Here is a 6,694-nt window from a genome sequence, read left to right on the forward strand (position 1 = left end):
AAGAGGACAAATGTTCTATAATACATTTACTATAATTCTATAATACACAAGTTTTTTTATTCATGAGTGTAAATTTAATAAAAAGGACACCCCTCTTGTTAGGAAGTTGTTACAAAGTTGTTAGAATTTTACATTTATGTGAGTTATATGAAATGGATTTTTAGTTTCTACTTTTGATACTCCATTACAGTTTTTCTTAATCTGAATACATTGTTGAGAAAATATGCAGGTGAAGTGCTACAGGTGCTGTCAGATTAAAATATATATATATATAATAAATGAATAGGGCAAAATGTATTTACGTCTCTTGGGTTACTAACACTCACAAAATCACTGTCCATAATCAGCTGATTCTCAAAACTATTTAACATTTCAGACTAATAATACATTTGTCCTAAGTGTTTAATAAATTGCATGTGAAAAACCTATATAGTTTACAGGATGTTACTCACGTTAGCTGCATTTTGTTGTTCTAATGTTAAACTTATGCAATAACATTTATCCAGCATTTATGAATGAAAATAACAACTGCAATTGGCAGCAACCTGCATTGAAACGTACCCTATCTTTTAAAAACTGCAGCAAGCATCACTATAAATGGCATTTGTTTTTACACCATTAAAACGCATTTCTTCATGAACAGAAGCCTCATACACAATGTCAAGCATAAACAGTGCTTGCTGTCAGAACAATACTGTAAACAAAAAGCATGGTTAAATTTTCACATAAAGTTGTATTTGGTTTATTGTAACACAATGCATATAAATGGAAGAACTTTTATACAGTAGCTTTACCATGCAAAGTACCAGTGTTTTTTCTGTGTATTCATCCACAAGCCATATTGTATAGTATTTTTATACATTCTTTTATTTTAGGTTTTTATTAAAGAAGAAATTTTTTTTTTTAATTACTAGTTTGTCCTTTTGGGATCAGATAGTGTTTATGACAAGGTAAGGGTGTAGATTTGCAGTTCTGTTAACAGCTCTACATACAGTATGTATCAATAATACTAGGACTAATAATCAGATTTTAAAATGGATCGTTGTTTGACAGTCATTCTTATAGTTGTTGTGGGGAAGTTGTGGAAGAAATCACAGCTGTAGGTACTCTTGGTCACGGTATGGCTTTCTGATTTCTTCCAGAAAAAGAACAGAAAGCATTTGTATGTGCAAGAGAGCGAGAAAGTGTGTGTGTGTGTGTGTGTGTGTGAGAGAGTGGGAGAGAGAGGTTGATTAGGGGCTGTTTAGGGAATGACTGTTTATTGCAGCTATAACATATAACTGACAACAGGAGATAACCTGACTCTTAGACAAAGTTTTTGTGGGGGTGGAAGGTTTGAAGTTGTTTTGTAGCATTTCACCCCCACCTCATGCCACATTAAACCCCACCATATAATCCCTGAACCCCCACCACGCTTCCTACATTTTTCTCCACTTCAAGCTTTTATAACTTCATTCATTCTGGCAAAACATCAACTTAGACACAAAGTTCTGTATTTTGTTTGTTTGTTTAGTTAAAATTGTGTTTTACGAATGGTTTAAAACAACAGGAGATAAATTTCATTTATTAGCAAATTTCACAGTAGATTTTTCCCCTGGAGTAGACGTAGCAATAGATAAATATTTTAAGCCTTTGACCTTTGAAAATGCTGCATGAAGAGTTTTTAAAATGCCAAGTACAAAACTAGGAATCAAAAAACCATCCACGTTTATATTTATAGATATCACATGAATGCATTCATGACTGTCTAACACTTCTACGCATTACTGAGACTCATACTCCTCGATAATACTGGACAGCGTATTGATTCCCTGTTGAAACTCTTCTGTTTCGACACCATAACGTTCGTACCAGTGTAGATATGCTCGTGCGCTTAACATCTCAGTGGCACGTTGAGTTACGTGGCCTATCAGTCTTGTGACACTGCTGTGGTTGGAACACACAGTGAGCGTGCGGACCGACGAGGAGACGCTAGCTTCATTTCGGGGATCTGGAAAAGAAGAAAAAAGATGTTACGCATGTTAAGCATGGCTCTGCACCATTTCACATACTAGCATTCTACCAAAAAAAAAAAGTGTCATAGGATTCCTTTATGCAAAACTGAGCAAACGATGTGGAAAATGGAACTCACCCGTCCAGTGGTCAACAGGAAAAGGATTCCAGTCGACACACCTATGTGCTTGCCGCAACTTCTGCAGGACATTCGAAGCGATGAACGAGTTGTCCTGGTCGCCACGTGCAACCGCTAGCACTGCACGACTAGAATACTGCATTCAGCTTTAAGGAGTAACCAGGATGTATTTATGTAAAAGTGTCATTTTAGACAGTAACCCTGCAACATCTGGAACAGGAATTTCAACTGCAGTTCTGGTTAGAGAATACTGAATTTAAAAAATATATTTTAAAAAAGTGTGATGAGAAAGGAGGTGACAACACTTTTGTGTATCAGCAGGGCATATAGTAAGAGCTAAAATAACAAGACAAGCTTGTGCTGAGAGGTTGTGATTTGATGTACGACAATAAAATGATTTTATTCCTGTAACACTGATTTTTTAATACTTCTGCCACACCCCTAACTGCATACTACCATGTAAAATAATATGTCACTACATTAAAGGGTTAATTATTAATAATTACATATAATCTTTTCTTATGCACAGTCTTAAGTTCCACTGAAATCACTGATGCACATAAACAAAAGCACAGCACAATTTACAAAAAAAAAAAAAAAGAAAAAAATTCTGTAAGTAGCTTAAACTGTTTTAAATTCTCACAGCGTTAAAAATTTTTATCAAATTCTTTTTATGGTCTATCTGTAACACTTAAGTACTGTACTGTAAGGAAGTCTCTACGATCTAGAATACATTTTTATGAGTACTACATGAGGCTTGAAACTAAGCTCTGCGACTTCACCAAACATGCAAATTATCCTTATTTACATAGTGCTTATTTAAGGATACAGGTTTTACATCAGGTGAAAGCTGGGGTAGATTCCTAAGTGTTTCACTCACTAAAGTGTCCCAGTGTGACACTGCACTAGAGACAAACATTAAAAGTTATTAGCAGGGTACAAATGAACTATCCATTAATATGCATCAGTAAAATATATGAAGTCACAAAAAGAAATAAAATATATTAACACTTTTTCAGCAACTTTTGATTGCAACTTACCTAGCAGACGCCTGAGTGGTGTAGAGTAGTTTGGCTGTAGGAACTGGGCACACAGATCTCATCAACTCCCATGGTTCAGCTCCCAAACTGAAACTTTATAGAAATCATTAATTACACAAAAAACATGAGATGAATAAACGAACACCAGACCATTACAGCTATAGTGCGTGTTGAACAACATCTCAGATTTTGCCCCTGCTTTGCTATTATTATAACTTCCACTCTTCTACAAAGGCTTTCTACTAAATTAGGGTGTCATCCGGACCCTGATGCTTTTCTGATCAATGAGAATAATTAATAAACCAGTAATCTAGCAAAGATGAATATACAGATCAACACATATTTAATCTTCCTCCGGGAAGTTTAAAAGAAGTTTGTCTTCTGCAGTCTGAAACCGTTTAAGACGAAAACTCGTCTTAAAGGAAATTTAATGACCGGACCTTAAATTTGAATTTAGAACCCCTGCACATGGTTGTGAAGCGTGCCTGTGGTGATTTTGCCCTTCAGCCATAAGATCATTAGTGAGGTCAGCCTCTGTTGTCGGGTGAGGTGGCCTGGAGTGCAGTCATTGTTCTGGTTCATCTCAAAAGCATGTAGTGGGGTTGAGGTCAGGGCTCTGTGTCACCACTAGAGGTCTTCCACTTCAAACTTGTCAAACAATATCTTCACAGAACTTACTTTGTGCGCAGTGACATTGTCATGCTAGAACAGGTTTGGGCCTCTTATTTCCAGTGAAAGAAAACTGTAATGCTGCAGCACACAAATAGATTCTATAAAGCTGAGTGCTTTTGGTAAGTAAAAAATGTTTGTATTGTGGTTAGATTTGTGCGATGGTTATATTTTTGGCTATATGTTGTATTAATAAACACTATGAAAAATACTGAATTAAAAAAAATAAAGCATCATCTCATAGGCCTAAAATGAAGTAATATTAAAAGTTAGTTTAAAAATATTACATTAATAAAGTCACACTCAAGAGCAAAGTTTTTACACAGAATCAAATTTACCTTCTTGTAGTAAGGGTGTTCACAGGCAGCAGGAGTCCAGCCATGCATGAGGTTATATGTGCATTCATTGCAGAGAGAGTGCTTTGTGAAAAACCACAGGAGACAGCTTCATGCCCTGTGTGGGATTTCTGCTGAAATCCAGCGCGACTTAATACATGGTCATTATGAAACAGGAGTATGCCGTCAGCTGACCTGCGAGGGAGAACTTGGTCACACAGAGCTGTGGAAAATACTTTGTATACAGATCAAGGTATTATTTGTGAACCTGTGCAGTGCTGCTAGACTTAGTAAAGTGTTGTAGTGCTGGAGTGGGCTCTCTCCGCTTTGATGAGGGACCACGGACACGGTCAGGATATGACCCGCGGGAAACGCCTCACGAATTTCCTCACATAGTCGTGAACCAAGACCTGCTCGCCCATAAAAGTGAAAACAAACACAAAGTATCAAAGTAAAAAAAAAAGGGATTAAATAATTTTATCTTCTATTTTTTGTCTTCTTTACTGGATTAATGTCCTTTCCACATTGAAGGCTCCGAGTTCACGTTTTTGATGGAGTAATTAAATATTGACATTGACTGCAGGGTCATAGTGCTCACCAGAGCCTGTGCCTCCACTCAGACTGTGTAGGGCAACAATTCCACCATAGTAATCTTGTCTCTCCGCCTCTCGACGCAACGCCTCCATTGTACGCTGGAGTAAGCCATTTTCAGCCTCACCTTGGCCTCCATGGTAACCTGTTTTACAGCAGCTCCGGTTACATTGGTTTGCAGAACCACAATGAAAATACCACAACAAATATTGCAGCATTGCACCATGCAGTCATAAACATTGTTTTACTTGAGCAAATGACTGACCTCATATGTCTGTTACAGTTAATTGTTATTGTCTTTAAAAACATTGCTTGTATGTATCTTGCGTAAAATACTGAGTCATTTATGTATTCTTGTTGTTTCTTAAACATTAAGAAAAAAAAGCAACTTAAATTTAATCGTCAGATATTTGTATGTTTTATTATTTTGTAACAACTGTAAGCTAACTTTTTTAAGTACAATTGAAGTATACATAGGGCTTACATCATGTATATTTAATATTTTTATGGTCACCAAGTAGATGTAGTTGTTAGCACTTTGGCCTCCCACTATCTATCTGTTTATCTATCCATAGTATCTATGGTATCTATCTAATCATTAATCATGCCTGTGGTACTGACCATATGCCCAGTTTCCTCCACGTCCTCCTTTCCCCTCAATAATGTTGGATGGATGGATTTCCCTGGATGACAGAAATAAAACTGAAATTTCTTAAATGATAAGTGGGATTATTGGGATAATTTTTTTGGACTTACTTGGTTTTGACAAACTCATGCGCTTTTCTTAGGACTTTGGGCTCAGTGTCAACACATACTGCTGCTAGGTGACCATTTCTGGAGCTAAATGGACACCTAAAAATGAACAAAAGTGGATGATTTTATATATATATATATATATATATATATATATATATATATATATAAAAAATCACATTATATGGACAAAAGTATTTGGCCAAACCTGCAATGACATTTCATCCAAATACATATACTTCAATATGGAGTTGGTCCCCCTGTGGCAGCTATTACAGCTTCCACGCTTCTTGGCTGTCTACTAGATTTTGAAGTGTTTTTGTGGGAATTCGTGCCCGTTCATTGGATCAGGCAGTGATGTTAGACGAGAAGGCCTGGCTCAGAATCTCTGTTCCAGTTCATCCCAAAGGTGCTCAATGGAGTTGAGGTCAGAGCTCTGTGAGGGCCAAGTTCTTCCACAACGAGCTCATTAAACCATGTCTTTATAGTCCTTGTTTTGGGCACAGCGGAGCACAGTCATGCTGGAATAGAAAGAGCCTTTCCCAAACTGTTGCCACAAAGTTGGAAGCAAACTATGATCCAAGATGTCTTGGTATGCTAAAGCATTAAGATTGCAATTCACTGGGGATAAGGGCACTGATGAACACATATGCCAAATACTTTTGCCCTTATAGTGTGCGTCTATATAAAGTTGAATAATTTTTGCTTGGTTTAATAGTAAGTAAGTATAAAGGTAAGTTACCTTTTCTTTTGCTGTTTTGACTTTTTAGTTAAGAGCTTCCACCAGTCCAGGCCCAGCTGATTTCCACACTGTCCAACTTGCAGCACTACAGCAGACATGTTTTTAAGACTGCAGGGAAACTTTACATTGTTATTTCACGCCGAATCAATGACGTAATGTTCGATATTCTAAACGGAAAAAAAAACTAAACTACAAACAATGGTAACAGCTACATAGCTGCCATCCTAATCCCGAGTCCTAAATAGTGCCCAAGTGCTGTGAGCTCTCAGAGCAATACCGTGCAACAAACGCACGAATAGTCGACAACTCCGACACTAACATGTAGTAGCCGTATCGACCTGGCCTAGTTTGCGCGGTTATAAGCGGTATTGGGGAGCTCATTGCACGCCGAAGTTTGCTTATCAGTGTCGTCTTCGCTTTGAACGCTGTTGAA

The 6,694-nt window shown here is 37.2% G+C and overlaps 1 protein-coding gene across 1 annotated transcript; it reads right to left on the bottom strand.

Annotated features, from left to right (window-relative positions):
- Positions 1-726: 726 nt before the first annotated feature.
- On the bottom strand, positions 727-6,655 carry LOC128519966 (tubulin delta chain-like). Its single transcript, XM_053493963.1, has 10 exons — positions 6,262-6,655; positions 5,523-5,618; positions 5,388-5,449; positions 4,774-4,911; positions 4,444-4,585; positions 4,179-4,370; positions 3,172-3,264; positions 2,961-3,036; positions 2,132-2,267; positions 727-1,990 (listed from the first exon to the last, which is right to left on the bottom strand). The coding sequence occupies exons 1-10, from the start codon at positions 6,357-6,359 to the stop codon at positions 1,764-1,766; spliced, it is 1,260 nt and encodes a 419-aa protein (XP_053349938.1). The 5' UTR covers positions 6,360-6,655; the 3' UTR covers positions 727-1,763.
- Between the last annotated feature and the right edge of the window lie 39 nt (positions 6,656-6,694).

This window comes from Clarias gariepinus, chromosome 4, assembly GCF_024256425.1.
Source record: "Clarias gariepinus isolate MV-2021 ecotype Netherlands chromosome 4, CGAR_prim_01v2, whole genome shotgun sequence".
NCBI classification, from domain to species: Eukaryota; Metazoa; Chordata; class Actinopteri; order Siluriformes; family Clariidae; genus Clarias; species Clarias gariepinus.